This window comes from Psittacula echo (genome assembly GCF_963264785.1).
Source record: "Psittacula echo genome assembly, chromosome: 5".
NCBI lineage: Eukaryota > Metazoa > Chordata > Aves > Psittaciformes > Psittacidae > Psittacula > Psittacula echo.
In genome coordinates this window covers 73558996-73578458 of record NC_137739.1, presented here as the reverse complement: position 1 = coordinate 73578458, position 19463 = coordinate 73558996, and the positions used below count along the sequence as shown (strand labels likewise).

Sequence of the window (19463 nt, the reverse complement as noted above, 5' to 3'; positions counted from 1 at the left end):
GAACACAGGCAATAATGCCACAGCTTACATGGAAATGTGTGATTCTGTGAAAGAGAGATCTGCTGTCGCCAGAGCTCTTTAGGTTTAAAAATTGAGTGCTGCTGCAAACAGACTTACTGTGGAAATTCATAGGAACTGTCTGTAGGTGAGGACTAGAGGGTCAGATCTCCTAGTAAGTCTTGTGCCAAAATCATTAAAATACTGCAGCTTTCAGAGTGCTTTACTGTCTTGCACCAGTTAGTAACATTTACACCTTTGCAGAGGAACTGTTATGACACTGGTGAGGGCAAGGAGGACCTTGACGTGACAGCCTTTGAAAGCCACCCTGTGAATGAGGATTCAGTGTGAAGTGACCCTATAGCCACATGCTGAAATACACCAGTTCTCTTCTATGTTTTATTGATCTTCCTCTTTTCTGGAGAAGAATATTTGCTATTAAAAATACTAAAACATGATTGAAATTTCAGAAGGGTTGACTTTGATTTAAACACTGCACATGAATTGCATAGCAGTACAAATGTTTCAGCCCTAACAGGATCTGATGTGTGAATCTTCAAAAGCCCAGTTTCCAGCAGTGCTTGGAGTTGCTTCCCTTGCTGTTGAGTTGCCGAATCATTTTGACAGTGTGAGGAATGGCATCTAAACACTACTATGTGGCAGAAAGCCAAACTGCTAAGCTGCACGAGCCACTTCAGTAGTCTGAGTAACGCAAAGACAGAGCAGCCTGAAAAACAACTGTAAATCAATGTAAAGGTACATCTTGAGGCATCCACAGTTCTTAGTGATTTGTAAAAGGAGGTAACTTCTGATGCTACAAGGAAATGCTGTTACTACTGCTGCTGGGAGGCTGGGCCTGCAAAGTACAACTTTCCTCATCTTGTATACCTTTACAATGGCCCTCAAGGCAATGTGCTCATTTTCTGTGCCTGTTACAAGAGGAGCAGGTACAGGTTTGGATGTCGCAAAGGGTGGAATTGTTGATTTCCTTTATTTTGGAATATCCTCCCATAGTTGTAGTAACAGCCATTCGCTCAGAGTTGCATTTGAGGACAGAACGAGGTCTGGGCACAGGTCATACAATGTCTTTAATTTAGAGCAGGCCAAGTTCTAGCCAAGCAAAGCAGCAGCAGGGGAATTACACTGGGGTTGCAGTATATTCTGAGTTCTGGAGGGTGCTTGTGTGTGTGTACTTGGGTCTCTCAGTATGCTTATTGATGCCAGGCCTGTCTGTAGATAGCGCTGATAGCAGCTCAGTTTTTCCAAGGCAGGTGAGGAACATTTAGCGCAACTAAGTCAGTGTGGCTTCTCCTGTGGTAACGTGCTGAGCATTGGGTGCGAGGGCAGGGCTGACATGACACAGCTCTTTCAAAGTGGAGTGAGTACAAGTCTGGGGCTGGTATAGCACCAAACATTTTATATCGGTGCAGGTCAACTGGAAAAAGACCTTTTGCTGGTGTCACTTTTTTTCCAGTTGTGGACCTGGTTTAAGCTGTCCTGGCAGACCTCTTTCATTGGGATTAGCTGTGCATCCATAAGAGGTTTGCTAACTCAGCCTTACTAATACCACATAGAGTGATCATTTTAAATCCAGGGCTCTCAGCTGGTGGCATCCTTCTGCTCTTTGGAGCTGAATGCCTGTTTTTAAATGGTGTTGATGGGAGGGTATTACAAGTCAGAAGCCTGCCTTTGAGTCTGTCTTCTGCTACTTGCTTTCACTCCTTGTAAAGTTACCTGAGCTATTTTTAGATGAGCAGCATTGTAAAATAAACAGTCTGACCGTGATATCTTATGATCTAATTTATCTTTACCTGGGTAAATTAGCCCTCACATCGCTCTGCACTGTCATGTCTAATCATTTATTGATTCTTGCCTGGTGAAAATCTCCCTCTACGGGTCTGCATCATAGAGGGTATGTGCACTGTGGTAGTCTGGCCAATACGATGAGAAGGCAGAAGTCCCTCCAAAAAGCAGTTCAGAAGAAAGAGCTGCTAACAGGGTACACAGGAAATTTGGATTTTGCAAGCCCAAATCTCCATCTTTCATCTTTTATATCCATCTATATTTAAACTGTAGGCAGGAGTGATTTTTGTGTGTGTGTGTGTGTTACATATATATATTGGGGAGAAAGATCAAATTTACACTGCGGTGCTGATGGTTAAATTGTGAATTTGCAGCCCATTACTTTGTAATCTATTTCAAAGTGCACTAACACTCAGTTGCTAGACCTTCCTGTTCAATTCCTTATGAGAGCACACAACAGCTCTGCTACTCTGGTGTGTTGACCTCTGACTGGTCTCGCTCCCTGCTGCTCATCTTCCTACCCCATCACGACTATAGAAGCCTGTGGCATTTTCTCTGTCCTGGGAAGGTTATCTTCTGTCACTCTCCCCACACCACAACTGTCTGTCAACACCTTGCAGTGCAGACACGAGTCTGGGTCATGACTCCCTTTTGTGGAAGAATTTATTAATAGACTTGCTGTTAATTTTGCCTTAGGGCCCCAGTGTCAGGGGCTAGAATGTGCATAAGTCAAACATCAGCATTATTATTTTTAATTGGCTTTTGATAAATATGATTCTTACATGGTTTTTTTGTACACAGATATGGACATCTGTGCAGTGGAGGTACAGAGTGCTTCCTAAGTCCACAAGCAACACACAAAACCAAATTATTAGTATTTATATGGGACTCATCTGTGAAATGCCAACATTTGGTATAAACGGGCAAGCATACTGGACAGTTTTCTATAGATAACACTTAGTAAAAGAGACAGAGGAGGAATGGAGAAATGGTTGGAATGTCGTATCAGCCCAAACACTGAGACAAATAACACTCTTGTCAGGAAAAGGCAAAGGATCAGAGATTGTGAACCCATTAAATTTACAAATATTCTGTCCTTATCATTGTTTTGTCATCCTGGAATGTTCACACATAGCTTAGCTCTATGTGCTGTTTTCCAGCTTCCCATCAAGTATCATTCTAACTTCACACACAGTATTATATTTTCAATTTTTTTATTGCAAGAAAAATAAATTGTAAATTCAAGCACTCAAAAGTTACAATGAACAAAAAGACCTCATAGAAACTTTGGCTGCTTTGATCAAAAAGGGGTAACACTCCTGCTGCTAATGATTGCTAATAAGTCACAAACAAGATTTAAAGTGAATATAATGTAAAGAAAAATTGCTAGAAGCTCTAAGCTGTTGTGGCTTTGATGATGTTCCTTAAGCTGTTGTAGCTTTGATAATGCTCCTTGCTGACACTGAGTGGTGCAATTACCACATGCTGATGGAGGAGAGCTGCAATTACCACATTTTCTGAGTCAACTGCTGAGATTTTTTTTTAGATGGCATTGGTATTTATTTATATGCTTTTTGTAGGCAAATTCCATAAGGTGCTTCCCCAATATTTGTAACAGATACCAGGGAGACACCAACTTCATTCTTTCTTTTTCTTATTTTTTTTTTCCCTCTACCATAAGAATTGGTACTTTGCATTAAATCCCTCCTGCGAGCAGGAGTCTGTGCTTCCAACATAGCTGAAATCACTGTGGGAGTCAGTGGGGGACTCTGTAAGAGAAATTGTAGCAAGGAGTGCTGGAGGCCATGAAAAATTTTGTTATGAAATCTTTTTGCCCCGTATCGTGGGTGTTGTTCATTTGTTTGGTTTTGCAAGCCCACTGGTAAAAGTGCAAATAATTAATTAACTTTTTTGTCCCAGATTTACCAAGGACTCAGTGATGCTTGGGTGGGGCCAAAACACATTATTTCCATTTAATATGTGATTGCTGTGATTGGCAGAGTAAAATGCAGCTTGAGTGGCTGCTTGTACACCTATGCATGTATTCTTACATCATTTTGACTGCTTGTGGTTTAATTTTTTTTCTCCCAGTCTTGCTTTTCTGATAGAGATATTTAAAGACTGCTCTGAGTTCAGGAGCAAATTGTTTGGAAAATTTGGTGCTAAAATGGGTTCATTTCTTTTCGAGAATGAAGTGACAGGAAGGAGAACACATTTTCACCCTTGTGTGAAAAGACTCTTTGGACCTTGAGTTTGGAATGACTGATGGGAGAGGCTAGAGTGTGTCATGGAGCGTGTAGGTAAGGTCTAGGGAGGAGCTGAACGTGTCACATTTTTATTCCTTTTGTAAAATAATAATAATGAAAAAAACATTCCACGCAAAAATACAGTATTCTTTTTTAAAGCATTAAAATATGTTCAGATAATATAATGCTTACGCTAACTCTGGAAAGAGGCAGGAAATAACTAAGCAATCTTACGCCTCTTCCTTTAGATATGTATTTATGACATTCTTTCATAACATGATCAGACGGTGATTTTTAAGTATTTTTTAAGACCTCGCTTTCTTCAGTGTTAATATTTATCAGTGCAGTGTGAGGTTGTGAACAGTCTGAGGTCCAAAGCTGCTGGTTGGCATCCAGTGATCAGGGCTCGGCTTAGCAATTCCCATGAGAAACGGCAGATTTTACTACTTGGCCATTGTCACAGTGGGCATCATGAGATAAGGGCAACAATAGATGGGAAACACGAGAAGTCATGTCCTGTGTACAGAGTTCCACACATCAGTGCTTGCCAGCTCAGGATGCTCAGCCAAAAATGCAGTTGTCTTACCAGGCCTAAAAAGAAATGCAAAAAATACATATTCACTGAAGTTTAAGAAGCACTCTTGTACTTTTTTATTTATATTCATATATGTATGTGTGTATGTACATGTCTGTGCCTTGTCAGGGACATGCCCAGTCCATTGGATGACTAGCAGACCCCAGTGGTCCTGGCTCCTTTGCCCAGAACAGTGGCATAGTCTCCACTCCAGATAGCTGATCTTTATAAATTGCTGTTCTGTCTTTGCCATTTCACACAACCTGGGGAAGATGGGTGAATCTAGTTATAGATGGCCCTTCATTTTCCAAGTAAGTCATGGATTTTCTGGAAGAGGTAGAACAACATGGGTTGATTAGAAAAGGTATCAACTACCATGATGGCAACTCATCTCATTAACTGTATCTTGCCAGTGGCCACACACCCTGTGAACTCTTTTTTTAATTTACCTTTTCATGGCTGGCCATTCATTTGTCATGGTGACAGGCTGTGGCTGCCTGAGAACACTAGCTACTATTATGGGATCACTGAGGCCGAACAGAAAATGGAGCAAATAGCAAGAGGTGTAAAACTGCTAGTCTGTCTCTAAACCGGGTAGCTGGATAAATGGTCATTGTGAATCTGTTGCACATAGAAATAAGCTATTCTGTTGGTATTAAGCAACTTGATCTATTTCAGCTTCAAAGAAAAGCCTAAAGAAAAAAGATGGGTTTTGTTATAGGTGAGGAGGAAATAGATGTTCACAGACTACCCTTGAACTGATCATGCTGACTCAGAGGAAATGCAGATGTACAGAGAGGAGCATTGAGGAGATGGCAGCTACTCTTCTACCTGGGTCCAGCAACACTTTCTGTTATTAAAACAGGCCCGACTACTTGTTACTGTTTAGTGGAAACATGTCAGAGTCAAAGGTTTCCCTTGGGTGTCATCTGAAAGAGCTTATGAAATGTGGATGCTGAAAATCAGCCAGAAAAGATGTTTTGGGGAACATGAGTTATGTGAGGAGCATGTCGGGCTTCACCTACAGGAGAGGTTAAGATGAAGTTTTTGGAAAAACTGGATAAAGGAGTCTGTGTCTTGGTCTGACAGGAGAATCTGGTAAAGGATTCACTCAAGTTTTCACTGTGCCTTATAAGGATAAACCTGAATTTTCTCTTTTGAGGAAAGGCTCAAGTAGTATTTCTAGGTGGGCAAAAGTAGGTTACAGTGATAGAAGCAGCTGAAAACAGAAGCAAAACCAATGTGTGAGGGTAACCCTAAAACTGGTGGTGTTATGGGAGATGGCAGTAAAGAGATTTCATTATGATTGAATATTAATTAGTGACATGGCTACTAAGGATGACAGTAATTAACAGAGGAAGGAAAGACTTGTCATTGTCCCGAGGGTGAGTAATCAGTCTTGGCAGGTGATAAATAATGGTTCAGCAAACTCAGCAGAAAGATAATCTGCCTCAGGACAACTGGAGAGCAACTATAACATCTTCCAGGCTCTTGGCAACATTCAGGAATGATTTCATGTTTTTAACAGAGACAAATTAAAATCCCTGATCTCAAGTGCTGCTTATATTCCAGAGTGACTGATCACAGGAGCTCTCTTTGAGCTGGTGTTTACAATTTACTTGCACCTTTAAAGCCTCTCTTTTTGAATCTTAGCAACAGGGGCAAAAAAAAAAAAAGGAGAACCAGGTTTCAGCATTACATGATTTTTTCATTGTAGTTTGATGAAAATTTAATAGATTACTCAAAAGAAGCCTAGAGCTGGGGACATCATTGTTGAATGTTAAAATGGGATGGGACTTAATCCTGCATTAAGTATTCCTGTATATCTGGAAAGGGATCATGCAGAATGCACTACACCTCCTCGGAGCAAAGCAGTACACTGCTCTAGATGATTTTAAGATATCAGCTGTCATGTCACTTGGCAATTAGATGCCTAAGAGATCATAGAATCATAGAATAGTAAGGGTTGGAAAGGAAATTAAGATCGTCTACTTCCAACCTCCCTGCCATGGGCAGGGGTGCCTCACTCTAGACGATGTCACCCAAGGCTCTGTCCAGCCTATCCTTGAACACTGCCAGGGATGGAGCATTTACCACTTCTCTGAGCAACCTTTTCCAAAGGCTGTTTTACCCTCACAGTAAAGAACTTTTTCCTTACATCTAACCTGAACTTCCCCTGTTTAAGTTTTAACCCATTACCCCTTGTCCTATCACTACTGTCCCTAATAGGAAGTCCTTCTCCAGCATCTTTGTAGGCCCCCTTCAGATACTGGAAGGCTGCTATGTCTCCATGCAGCCTTCTCTTCTCCAGGCTGAACAACCCCAACTTTCTCAGCCTGTCTTCATACGGGAGGTGCTCCAGTCCCCTGATCATCCTCGTGGCCCTCCTCTGGACTTGTTCCAACAGTTCCATGTCCTTTTTATGTTGAGGACACCAGAACTGCACACAATACTTCAAGTGGGGTGCCACGAGAGTAGAGTAGAGGGGCAGGATCACCTCCTTTGACCTGCTGGTCACGCTCCTTTTGATGCAGCCCAGCTCATGTTAAGTTTCTCATCAGCCGACACCCCCAAAGTCCTTCCCCACAGAGCTGCTCTGAATCTCTTCTCTGCCCAGCCTGTAGATGTGCCTGGGATTGCCTGACCCAGATGTGGGACCTTGCACTTGGCTTGGTTGAACTTCATAAGGTTGGCATCAGCCCACCTCACAAGCGTGTCAAAGTCCCTCTGGATGGCATCCCTTCCCTCCGGCATCTTAACTGAACCACACAGCTTGGTGTCATCGGCAAACTTGCTGAGGGCACACTCAATCCCACTGTCCATGTCGCCAACAAAGATGTTGAACAAGACAGGTTCCAACACCAATTCCACTCGTTACTGGTCTCCAGCTGGTCATTGAGCCGTTGACCACAGCTATTTGCATGCGGCCATCCAGCCAGTTCTTTATTCACTGAGTGGTCCGTCTGTCAAACTGATGTCTCGCCAATTTAGAGACAAGGATGTTGTGAGGGACAGTGTCAAACGCTTTGCACAAGTCCAGGTAGATGACGTCAACTGCTCTGCCCCGTCCATCAGTTTCGTAGCCCCATCATAGAAGGCCACCAGATCAGTCAGGCAGGATTTCCCCTTAGTGAAGCCATGCTGGCTGTCACCAACCACCTCCTTGTTTTCATGTGCCTTAGCATGTCTTCCAGGAGAATCTGCTCCAAGAGTTTGCCAGGCACAGAGGTGAGACTGACTGCTCTGTAATTCCCCGCATCATCCATTTTCCCCTTCTTGAAAATGGGGGTTACATTTCCCTTTTTCCAGTTGTTGGGAACTTCACCTGACTGCCATGATTTTTCAAATATGATGGACAGTGGCTTAGCAACTTCATTCGCCACCTCCTTCAGGACCCGCGGATGGATTTCATCAGGCCCCATGGACTTGTGCACATTCAGGCTCTTAAGATGATCTAGATCATTGCAAGCCTGTAATCTGCAATGAAAGTCAGAAGAAAAAATAAACTTGTAGTTTGGAGGATGAAGAGAAAACCCAGTAAAGATTCTGGTTTATCATGAACCGTTTTGTGAGGTTTGGTTTTGTTTCCAACAATACAGAAGTACTTCAGTTTTGAGTCTTCTTAACGTAGTTCTCTAACCGTAAATGTTTTGTTTTATCTTCAGGATATTTTTGTTTAGAGAAAAGGAAAAGGAAACATTCATGTTTATAACATAGAATATTTTATTAATAAACATGTCAAGCAACAGTTACTGGCTCTGAACATCTTCCCCATATGTTTTTCATTTAGCACTGCTTACTAGATGTGTTCTCATGTAACAGGTAGTTTTGGACCCCTCAGACATCTTTTTCTGAATAAGTTTACTGTTCACAAAAAAAAATTATGTGATTTAGGATGCACCTGGTACCTGGTTTCAGGTAAGACAGGAAAGCGCTGGGACTATTGCCAGAGGCATTGGTTAGATGTTCTGAAAGGTACTGCCTGCAGTTCTGGTGATCCTAGTGCAAAGAAATGGAACTTAAATTTGAAAAGTTGCCAAATGGCCAAGTACAGGGGGAGGCCATCATAAGAGGACATTAAAAGTTTGGTTGGTTTAGTGAAATGGAGGTAGGGATGCAATGTGTCAGCCCTCTGTAGAAACACTCAGGAGAAACTATCAAGGAAGAAGAATAATTATTTCCCTTAAATAGTAATTCAAGGGTGATATCAAATGCATATAAATTGCATATTAATAAACATTTACTGGAAGTTACAAGAAGAGTTCCATCTACTAAAAAAAAAAAAAAAAAAAAAAAAAGAAAAATGTTTTGGAATAACTGCCTAAATTGGATTGTGGCAACTTGAATTGCTCCTAGGTGGATTTGGGGGGTTTGGAGAATGACCATAAAGCTAAAACTACATGCTTGTGAGATTGGTCCTTCAGTGTCTGATTCATTGATTCCTTCAAGGCATATTGAGACAATGCCCAGCTGTTGCCTTTTGGTCACATCTGTCTGCTAAGTATTTAAGTCAAAGCAGATGCTTCCCTGATCTTCAGGAGCTCTGCTGATTACCTGCAGACAACACGTAAGTTCTTTCACTTGCTTTGGTTGGGGAATGAGGGAGGCCAGGTTCATATTTCCACTTGCTGCTGGAGCCTGGCTGAAGAGGATTTGCCAGTGTTTCTTGTGGAGGTGGGGGTCAGCTTGCATTGCCAGGGGTAGCAGAAGCTGCTGTCCTCTTCTGTGTGGAGTAGAACACACATTTCTACTGGGAATTGCACCTGTATGGAAGAGTCAGTCAGACCTGCAGATATTGCAGGAACCTGTGACACTAGTAGTGCTGTTATCTGTCTCTGTGGCACATCATAATTGTGATTCCTGGCTTTTGCAGTATTTCAGGTTTGCTGAGGGTGTGGGGGTGCTATGGGTCTGTGGAAAATAAAACATCCTTCAGACTGTTCTGAAACAGGCATCATGTGGCTAATGCTGTTTCTTGAAGTACCCATCATGTCTGAGCCCAGAAGTGCTCTATGCAAGTAAGATCCTCTGGGGTTTGTTCAGTAAGCCCGAACCATATGGTTGATTGGTTCCTTTTTGTATGCTATCTTTAAATGATGTATCACAAAGCATGGCACTAAGTATTGCCAGGGCTATTAACCTACTGTATGTGAATGCAAATATTTCCCAACAAATTGACTGTATAGTTGAGAAGGCATTGGTGTCATGCCTGCAACCAGACATGGCATTGTTAGGTTGTACTGCACACTGCTGTAACTTAGCATGTACTTGCTAAATTAACTCCAAGTGCCTTTGCTGATTGCCTTTGACTTTGGACAGGTCAAGTTAGCTGACTTGTACACACATTTACGTTTCATTTTAAGCTCAACTTTCTGAGTATGGGGTCTAACTAAATTTTGCTGTCCTGTCATGTTGTATTTTGTTAATAAAAGGCTTTAACTTTTATTGAAGAGTGACAAATTTTCCACTTCTATGATTTCCATGCAAGCAACAGAGAGCTTGTGTACATGCAGAGGATCAAACCTAGAGATCTTCATGCTGCTTATAAGATAGCAACAACCTTTGTACTACTTGATGGGCCCTGAAGACCTAATAAACTACCTGATGGGCTTTAGGGGCTTACTTTTCTGCTCCTGGCCACCATCTGGCTAATGTGATCACTGGCAGGTGACAGCTCAGCAGTGGCTTCGTTACAGGCACACTGAATGCTTGTCTTCAATTGAAGTGAGGCTTTCCTTTCTTTTTTGACTTGTAACTCACTTCCGTACTTTTATGTTATTGCCTCTCAAGTGACAGTTGCAAGAGGCCGATAGATGCTCCTTTGCCTCCTTGATAGCTAGTGTTTACATAAATGCACCTCCCTGTGTTCTGAGGTGGGAGAGAGCAACTGTGAGAGAACAGGTTACATGGAACCATGGGAGTAATGTCTGACTTAGAGTATACCAAGTCTCCTATCACACCACTTCACAGTATCACAGTATGTTAGAGATTGGAAGGGACCTCAAAAGATCATCTAGTCCAATCCCCCTGCCAGAGCAGGAACACCTAGATAAGGTTACATAGGAATGTGTCCAGGCGGGTTTTGAATGTCTCCAGAGAAGGAGACTCCACAACCCCCCTGGGCAGCCTGTTCCAGTGTTCCGTCACCCTCACTGAGAAGAAGTTTCTTCTCAAGTTTAAGTGGAACCTCTTGTGTTCCAGTTTGTACCCATTACCCCTTGTCCTATCATTGTTTGCCATTGAGAAGAGCCTGGCTCCATCCTCATGACACTCCCCCTTTATATATTTATATACACTAATAAGGTCCCCCCGCAGTCTCCTCTTCTCCAAACTATAGAGACCCAGCTCCCTCAGCCTTTCCTCATAAGGGAGATGCTCCACTCCCTTCATCATCTTAGTTGCCCTGCGCTGGACTCTCTCCAGCAGGTCCCTGTCCTTCTTGAACTGAGGGGCCCAGAACTGGACACTATTCCAGATGCGGTCTCACCAGGGCAGAGTAGAGGGGAAGGAGGACCTCTCTCGACCTCCTGACCACCCCCCTTCTAATACACCCCAGGATGCCATTGGCCTTCTTGGCCACAAGGGCACAGTGTTGGCTCATGGTCATCCTGCCATCCACTAGGACCCCCAGGTCCCTCTCCCCTACACTGCTCTCTAACAGGTCGTTCCCAACCTATACTGGAACCTGGGGTTGTTCCTGCCCAGATGCAGGACTCTACACTTTCCCTTGTTATATTTCATCAAGTTTCTCCCTGCCCAACTCTCCAGCCTGTCCAGGTCTCGCTGGATGGCAGCACAGCCTTCTGGCGTGTCAGCCACTCCTCCCAGCTTAGTGTCATCAGCAAACTTGCTGACAGTACACTCAATTCCCTCATCTAAATCATTGATGAATATATTAAATAATACTGGTCCCAGTACTGACCCTTGAGGCACTCCACTAGATACAGGCCTCCAACTGGACTCCGCCCCATAGACTACAACTCTCTGGCTTCTGTCCTTCAGCCAGTTTGCAGTCCACCTCACTACCTGATCATCCAGACCACACTTCCTCAATTTAGCTATGAGGATGCTGTGGGAGACTGTGTGAAATGCTTTGCTGAAGTCAAGGTAGACCACATCCACCGCTCTGCCATCATCCATCCACAATGTTATTTCCTCATAAAAGGGGAACTTAGTGCCTGTCAGTAACTGTATAATTACAGTGTGACACAAGAAGAAAAAACATTCTGAAACCTCAGTGGAGATTAATTTTAATCTACTTTCCTTTTTATGTCAGTTTTACTCTATCTATCTCAATGTTATTCCTCTCTTGGGGTCTTCAACCCTGTGGTCTCACTGCTTAATGCTTTCTTCACTACTTTTTTTTTTTTTTTCAGGTGCTGATATTGTGCAGTGGCTTATGAAGAACCTCAGCATTGAGGATCCGGGTAAGGTGACCATAGCTGGGGAGGAACAGATACTCCATCTGTATCGTGTGTGCCATTAGACAGTAGATGTTTGTACATGTTATTTTGCTGCTGTCAAAAATACCAGGAGAACAAGGTTGATGTAAGAATTGAGGTGAAGGAGGAGTGAAAGAGATAAAAATCAACATGTGAAGTCTAATGTCTTACACTGCAACACACCAAAAGCACCTTGTGGGAGTCTTAGCCTGTCTGTGAAATTATTGCTACCTAAGAAAGACTGATTGTTTTCAAAGCTGTTCCCAGTCTTAGAAAAGAAATTGGTGGATGTGTGTAGTTAAGCAAGCAAATGAGGTGGCAGGTTTTCATCATGTGGAGAAAGGTAACCATGACTGGCAGGACATACTGGCCAAGGACAACACAGATACCATCAAAGAATCAGGTGATGACTGCTAATTTATCACAGCAGATAGATAAATGGATAATCAGCCACAAACAATGATCAGGGCCTGGGCATGGTCCAAGTAGCTCACTCTTCAAAGAAACAAAAATCATTTTGGTACACATAAGAGCTGTTGGGAAAAGAGGAAGAAAAGGTCTGCAGGTCTAGAAGTTTCTTTTTCTTTTCACCTCCCAGTTTGTTTACTGCTGGCTACTGTCACTATGTAAAAGCAGAGATACAAGCAGTGTTGCCTCACCCAGGGCTTCCATATACACACATCCCTTCTCATGAGTCTGGTCAAGTCCCAGATGTGACTTTCAGCTGCAGACAATAGCTGCTTTATCTGCCTGGGGATGCATGAGCAGCTGATGTGTATTTTGCAACTCTGAGAAAGTTGATGCGGCTTTTGAGAGCTGACTTTGGTTGAAAATCTGTGCAGATGTGCTTCTGTGCTGGTGAGGGTTGCCCTAGCAGTGCTAGGATATGTACTCCACTTTGCCTCTGCACATTTCCTGTAATGAATGGCAATGCTACACTCTTAGGACTTGTCTTTATGAATAAGCATGCTGCTAATGACCTGGTGTTGCAGCTGTTTGCTGGATTTGGTAAAGGCAAGTGGGGTTCGTGTCTTCCTGTCAGCTGTCACCTGTGGTGGATAACAGGCTTTGAATGGAACTTCAAACTAGAGCTGATGTGTGACATTTTGTAAACACAAAACCAGCAAGTTAAACATTTGAATGGTGTTTCATCAGTATTGCAAGGCTGATTCCTGCTCCTTCTGCTTTGCATGGTTTGGTTGGAAGGCATAAGGATGCGGTGTGGGTAGAGAGAGTCATGTGTGCACCAGGTCTTTGCACAAGTCACCACCAGAGCCGCTGCTGAAAGCAGAGGTGTGTGCTGTGCATGTCTTCCTGACACATCCCTGTTGTTTTTCTCTTTCACAGGGGAAGCAATACACTTGGGAAGTCTTATTGCTGCACAAGGTTATGTCTTTCCAATCTCAGACCACGTTCTTACCCTGAAAGATGATGGGACATTCTATCGTTTTCAGGTTCGTGAGCTCTCTGTCTCCCTTGTGGCCTCTTCTACTGTCCCTGCAATAATACTGCTGAAATCACCTGCTCTTTATCCCTAAGCACCCATTAGGTCTCTGAAGCCAGGGATTGAGGCTATCTTTTTAGAGACCTTAAGAAGTGATAAAGCCCCTTCAAAATTATCTGCTTTAAAATCACAAATTACTACTTTTCTGACCCATAGTTTTTACATAAATGAACAGATATCCTGTGATTATTTTTGATATGTCAAGGCTGTTGTGCTCAGATTTGAACTAAACCAGAAGGAAAATGGCTTCTGGATTCTAACCTTGGCAAGAATTGAGTAGCCACCATCCTATGCAAAATGGCAGAGGGCAAGCTTTGGAGCTGGGCACTCAAGCTCTGACACAGCAGAAGATTCAAATTTTTGTCCTGTCCTGGTTACAGCTTGCTGTGGGAGAGGGCAAGCTTCAGGCTTTGGCTCTTTTGCAAAGGATGTGTAACCTTGGCAGTCACCTAAACTGGGACATCTCTATCCCTCAGTGTCCCTGTGCCTCCAGATGTGTTGAATTTTTAAAGCCTCCTGCCTTTGAGTTCCATGCCTTGTCCAAAATCTGCTCCTGTTAACTTCTGAGATAACTGAGTGTTCGTGCTGCAACAGCTTTTGAACAGATTTTGTAACTTTAAATGAAGCAGTAAGTTCAAACCTGGAGTCTTGCTGCCTAATCCTGCTGGCTGAATTTGTGTTGTTCTGGTACATGATCCCAGCCAGCTCTCTTATCATTCCTATGACCTCTCTTCTGTTCACCCTCCTGTTACTCCTTCACTTTTTTTTTCCCTCTTTTTTTAGTTTTTATTTGAAAAGCCTGTTCTTGCACCTGGTGTTGCTGCTGCTCTTACTCACTGTCCTACCGTTAATGTGATATTGTGTTATCATATAAGACCAATGGTACAGTGAACAAAGCAGCCCAGGAGATCACAGAACTCCTCTTATCTCACCCCACCTTCTGGTTTCCTGGCCTCATTCAAACTAAGATTTTTCATTACAATTCCTTTGCTTTTCTGAAAGTCCTGCTCCCCTGTCATGTAAGACTTGACAGAAGCAAGGGTAATACTGATTGCCCTTTCAGCTATATTTTTCTCTGTTTGAAGAATGACACCAGAAGTTGTTGTCCTGTGCAGCTCTCAGTACCTAGATTTCAATATAATTTACTTTCCCTTATTTTAAGCCTGCGTAAACCACACCAACAAGTTGTGTTTATTGCTTACTGACTTTTGTTTCCCTTATCTTTTCCTAAAACTTTTGCCTGTTCTTTGCCTGTTGTCATTTCCTGCGACAGTTCTTCTCAGCCATTTTCTGGAAAAATAACCTGATTAAAACATCTTTCTTTTCCATTACTCTCTCCTTGCCACTTTCTACATGAGCTTCAGTCCTTCCTTTAACAGTAGCTCATAATCTTGTGAAGTTCATAAGATGTGTATTAGCAAGGAACATTGAACCCGCACTGTTTGATCCCTCAGTTTTCTCGTTGTACTTTTGTACAAGGAATAATCTGTGTGTAATGTCCTATGTCCGCTTGTGGCATTACATCAGTAATGCAAAACAGTGTTCTGTAATTTGGACAAGGACATTATTTTTAATTCATGTTAAAACTGAAATACAGCTACAGGTAGTAATATCTTGTAATTAATTGTAGCAATTGCAATATGGAGGCCTGGATAAAAACCAAAAGCAGTAAGCTTAGCAGGACTTCTCTTTTCAGAATGATTCTAATCAGCTGAGTTTTGACCTCTGGCATCTGTTGCATTTAAAAACTAATTTTTTTGTTAGGCTGCCAACCATACTTTCTATGCTTGTATTAAGCATTTCTATTTACCTGCAATGAGGAATGCTAAAGGTGGTATCATCCTGGAAAAACATCCTCACTTTTGCTGAGATCTATAGCAGTGTTTTCTCTGAGGACAGAGAGTGGGCCATAGACATTGTGATTCTTCTGTCTGAACCTGTATGATTCTTCTTTATGTACTTGTAATGTTTTTCTGCATCTGAATTGTTTTTCATCTCTTTCATTACAAAAATGCGTATGTTCTTTCTTAGGCACCATATTTTTGGCCTTCAAACTGCTGGGAACCTGAAAACACAGATTATGGTGAGAGTATAATTATTTCATTGTAAAAAGTTAGTATGGAAAGCTTGTGATGGAAAAAATTGTCCTTAATTACTGTTGGCCCTCTAAACCATTCATCAGCAGAGTTACTTGTCAGACTGCAGCATCAGAGGCAGATACGTGCCCATTCCAAATACGTGAAGTCCTAAGGTGTCTCAAGCCCATGGAAATGTAGCTGTTGAGTCCAGTGGGGCCAGGGTTTTACCTACCATTACCTTCATTCATCCATAACTGTTCATTTTGGTAGAATTTATGGCAAGCAGAATACTGCTCCTTGGGAATCTTAAATAATACCAATATTGCTTTTGTGGGAGAACATACTCTGATCTGTAGCTGAATCTGATATATTGATCAATAAAAAGTTACCTCATCTGGGCACTCATCTGGCTGATCGATAAACCGTATAATAACTGATGGTAACTCATAGTTAAGGTTCTCTGATATACGACTCCAGACTTATTTTTCCCAGAGCTGGTAAAAAAGAGAAGATTGAACATGGTTTATGAGCTAATAAACTGCAACATGATGTGTTAAACATGTGAGTGCCTGCAGACAGTTATAATACATAAAGAAAATATGTCAGTGTTGTTATCTTTAGCTGTCTGCATGCAATATTGCTGTCTCTTCCAGAACTGCCCTCCTTTCACAGTTAAATGGTGAAATCCATTGTTGCATCCTGGTGTGACACTGAAAGAGGAAGTGAATCCGCATGTGTGCTCCTAAAAGAGGAGCTCCTGGAAGTCCTTCTTTTGAAGTATCTCATAATCTAAGATCAGTTTAAAACTCCTCCCTGAATAATCAGATTCTTTTCTTTCCTGGGCATTAATTACTCATCATTATGATTCGGGGAATCATTTGCTGGGGTGGAGAAGTATCCTGCAATGGTATCTGTCATGTAATAGTTCATTTGCAATAGTCCCTCATCTCCAGGAAAGCTAGCACAGAGGCTTATGTATTTATCCCAGTGAGGGGAACTGCTTAGGAGAAAACATGATGCTGTTCATTATATGCAAAATAATTTCCAGATTTTACAGACACCATATATAACTGTTTGAACTGTGCCAAATATCTATCTGTAAACACCAGAATAACAATCTGAAGAGGGAAGTTCTGGGTTTCTTTTTTTCTGCAGTATCTGTAAGTAACTGGTTTTGCAGTCAGATTGTTGTGCTGCAAGGGCATTGAGTGGACCTGTTTACCTTAAAATAAAGTCCTGTGTGAGCTGGACAAGCTGCTGCTGCTGCATTAGCCCTGAACCCTGTAGCAACAGATTTTCATCTGTCCCAGAAATCTCTAACATATGCTTATAATCAGTCTTTGCATATCAGAGGTCTGTACAGATGGAGTCTTCCCAGGAATTAATCCCAAACTAGCAGTAGACCCAAATAAAACTGAAATCCCAGAAGAACTTCATACTTCTTTTTATTTGCATAGATCCACTCAGAGGACAGGAACTAACTTGTTAATGGCAGGTCACTGCTTAACATGAAGAAATACGGTGAGATGACTGACTATATTTGGTGTTGCAAATGGCTTACAGAGGAATCTGCCCTTGAGATGTATAAATATACAGGAACTGACCACCTCTGGTTACTATGCATAATATTGGCTCATTATATGAATGTTAGTATTATAGGAATAGAATTACACGAGTAGAACTGGTTGGTCTGGGTTTTTTGTTTGGGGTTTTTTCATATATTTTCCATAGAAGATCAGTTCTCCAATGAAAAACATTTATCAGGATGTCAGAAAATTGTATTTACCAGCAAACCAACCCCCCAAGATTTTCAAAGAAAAGACAAAATTTTCTGAAAGAGATTTATTGTGGTTTTCTGTAGGTGATACTTTGCCCTCCGCTCAGCTCCGGTTTGGTATGTTGTTGGATAATAAGTACCTGGCCCTGGAACATGAGAGAGGGCAGAACAGAAGGAAGCTATAAAATTCACATCTAGATTCATCCCAAATGAGAGCACTGGACCTCTGTTAAGTAGTTCAGACCTGACTGTATACCCAGGCTGTGCTGGGGACCATGTGTTTCAGCCTCCAATGGAAATGGGATGAGGAGCAGGTCCAGCTGAGGCTTTACCAGAAGGCAGCCTGGGACTGGTTTGGTGTTGCGCACTGAGCTCATCTTGACCCTCAGAATCCCAAACCACATCAGTTCCTGCAGTGTCTGCCTATGGTGAAATGTGAGAAGGCTTTTCTTAACCATTTGAAATGTGTAGAATGAAACATACGAATGTGTAGGATGAAGCATATGAAAAAATGCTCATACCTTTAAAATGTGGCCCATGTTTCTATTTTCATTTCAATATTTTGAAATTTTTTGGTGGTTTTGTTTGCGTATTTTTGTTGGTTTGGTTTTTGTTCTGGGTTTTTTTGTGTGTGTGTGGTTGGTTTGGTTGTTTGGTTTTGTTGGGGTTTTTTATTAACAAAAGGGGAAAAGTGCAGAGCAGCTTCACTTTGGCAGGGATATTCCCAAGGTACTGACGGGAACAGATTGCTAAAGGTAAATCTTTTAGCAGCCCCAGAAGCAATTGTGCCTTTCTCAAATATCTTGCTAGGTTCTGGCATCTACTCTCAGCACTTTTAAATTAGATGTCCCAGGTGTTTAAGGCTTCCGAGATTACTAGTGGGTAATGTCAGCTGGGTATTCAACCCTCTCATTCCTTGACTCATGTTGCTTTCTGATGAGCATGAATAGTGCACTTTTTTCCTTTTTTTTTTTTTTTTCTTTTTTAAGATCTAATGCTAGTAATCTGTCTGTAATTGTTTTCTGTTTCTCTCTTTAGCAATCTATCTTTGCAAACGGACCATGCAGAACAAAGCTAGGCTGGAGCTGGCAGATTATGAAGCCGTAGGTACACTGCTGCTAGAGCTTAAAGCTGGGGGTTTGCAGGGAAAGCTTTGCTTGCTAATTGAATGCTGTCATTTTGTGCTTTGGGATCAGCAGCTACTGTGTCTCTTTTGTCAGAATCGTGTGAAGTTTGATCTGGACACAACATCAGGAACATTATTAGGGAATATCCCTGGCTTTGCAGTGTCTCAAATTAAAGCATCCTCTCTGCAGCCAGACCTCCAAGACTGGGGCAAATTACACAGAAGTTTACCTTGGTTTCCTGTTAACAGTTCCTTGTTTATATATGGTACACCTTAATGCACAGAAGTTACGGATTTTGAGGTGCATTGTTAGGCAATTAAATTGCTGATGACCATATAATTCTAGTTATGAAAGTTTTCAGGTATCAGACTTGAACTGTTTTCAGTATGCCTTATAGGAAAAACTATTACTCAAGCTTACTCAGGTCAAGTTTTCTGTTATGAAATGATTATCCATAAAAGCATCTCCAACCTTGGCTTCAGATTGTGCAGGATTTGAGTGGAGAGGAGTGGGAAGACAGAGGCAGGAAGGACAGGGCTGGTGTGAGTTTCTTTGAATACAAGCAGTGTAACACTCTAACCAGCTGAACTTTTCTTTCTATCATGTTGACTTTGTTGTTGTTTACTAGCTTAATAATGTAACACCTGAATTTCAAGTGTGAAATTTTTCACTGGAGGATTTGTTTACAAAATTGGTTCTACTGGACTTCTATGTCTGTGTTTATTTCAGTGAAAACATTTATATTGCATATATTTTAGGGTTTTTTTCCCAAGAATGGACTTTTCCCTTCTCCCTTCTGCGTTTTGGGACTTTTGTGCACATGGATATGTCTACATGCCATTTGGTCTTTCAGTGAAGAACATGCAAAAATTGCCACTTACCTTAGTCCACCCTGAAAATGCATCCAGAGTCCCC

The 19463-nt window shown here is 41.9% G+C and overlaps 1 protein-coding gene across 5 annotated transcripts in view; it reads left to right on the top strand.

Annotated features, from left to right (window-relative positions):
* RGS6 (regulator of G protein signaling 6) overlaps nucleotides 1-19463 on the top strand; it is a 103027-nt gene that overhangs the window by 21101 nt on the left and 62463 nt on the right. For all 5 annotated transcript variants that reach the window (XM_080617983.1, XM_080617986.1, XM_080617985.1 and 2 more), the window contains exons 2-5: nucleotides 11997-12047; nucleotides 13410-13516; nucleotides 15598-15649; nucleotides 18460-18524. In XM_080617983.1, coding sequence (XP_080474109.1) covers nucleotides 11997-12047; nucleotides 13410-13516; nucleotides 15598-15649; nucleotides 18460-18524 — 275 coding nt within the window. The remainder of the gene's footprint in view (nucleotides 1-11996; nucleotides 12048-13409; nucleotides 13517-15597; nucleotides 15650-18459; nucleotides 18525-19463) is intronic.